At 65.6% G+C, this 1155-nt stretch overlaps 1 protein-coding gene across 1 annotated transcript in view; it reads left to right on the top strand.

Annotated features, from left to right (window-relative positions):
- Positions 1-1155, top strand: part of SUSD2 (sushi domain containing 2) — a 7594-nt gene that overhangs the window by 4076 nt on the left and 2363 nt on the right. Inside the window, 5 exon segments of the mRNA XM_011960859.1 lie at positions 3-28; positions 219-304; positions 394-662; positions 748-891; positions 989-1147. Of these exon segments, the coding sequence (XP_011816249.1) occupies positions 3-28; positions 219-304; positions 394-662; positions 748-891; positions 989-1147 (684 nt within the window).

Genomic DNA, 1155 nt, shown 5'->3' with positions numbered 1-1155 from the left:
GGCCCGGGCTGACTCCGGCCGCTTCTTCGTGAGCCTCCCATCAGGGCCCAGGAAAGGGGATGAGGGGATCGCCTCCCCACTGAGGACAGCATCAGGGGAGGCAGACAGAGGTGTCCTGGAGGGTGGGGCGGGGGTCTCAGGGCACCTGCAGGGTTGGCCTCGGGAAGGGGATGGCAGAACTGGAGGCCACTGGGTGACTGCCACCTGCTGCTCTGCAGACGGACTACGGCTGTGACATGGAGCAGGGCAGCGTGTGCACCTACCACCCTGGGGCTGTGCACTGTGTGCGCTCTGTGCAGGCCAGGTGAGCCCCCAGGCTGGGGCCAGGGTGGGGATTGGGGACAGGGGTAGGTTCCCAACAGTGGCCTGGCCCTGACCCACTGGCTCCCGCAGCCCTCGGTACGGCTCAGGTCAGCAGTGCTGCTACACAGCAGATGGGACGCAGCTCCTGACGGCCGACTCCAGCAGTGGAAGCACTCCCGACCGTGGCCATGACTGGGGCGCACCCCCGTTCCTCATGCCACCCTAAGTGCCCGGCATGTTTCACTGGCTCTACGATGTCCTCAGCTTCTATTACTGCTGCCTCTGGGCACCGGACTGCCCCCGCTACATGCAACGGCGGCCCTCCAGTGACTGCCCCAACTACCGGCCCCTGCAACTGGGTGGGTGCCATCCTATGCCCCAGACCCTGGGAAAGATCGGGCTGGGCTGGGGTGCATCCCACCTGACCCTCCACTCTCACCCCAGCCTCCGCCTTCGGAGACCCACACTTTGTGACCTTTGACGGCACCAACTTCACATTCAATGGGCGCGGAGAGTACGTGCTGCTGGAGGCAGTACTGACTGACCTGAGGGTGCAGGCACGGGCCCAGCCCGGGAGGATGTCCAACGGTGAGGCCAGGGCTAGGGGCTGCTCTGAGTGGCATGGGGTAGATCCAAGGTGGGAGGCTGGAGCCAAGTGGCGCCCATTCCGCTCCCACCACTGCAGGCACGCAGACCCGTGGCACGGGGCTGACCGCAGTGGCCGTCCAGGAAGGCAACTCAGACGTGCTGGAGGTCAGGCTGGCCAACGGGACCAGAGGTCTGGAGGTGCTGCTGAACCAGGAGGTGCTGAGCTTCGCCGAGCAGAGCTGGATGGACCTGAAGGGTGAGTAG

This window comes from Colobus angolensis, unplaced genomic scaffold (assembly GCF_000951035.1).
Source record: "Colobus angolensis palliatus isolate OR3802 unplaced genomic scaffold, Cang.pa_1.0 Scaffold527, whole genome shotgun sequence".
NCBI classification, from domain to species: domain Eukaryota; kingdom Metazoa; phylum Chordata; class Mammalia; order Primates; family Cercopithecidae; genus Colobus; species Colobus angolensis.
This window is presented reverse-complemented; position numbering and strand designations above follow the sequence as displayed.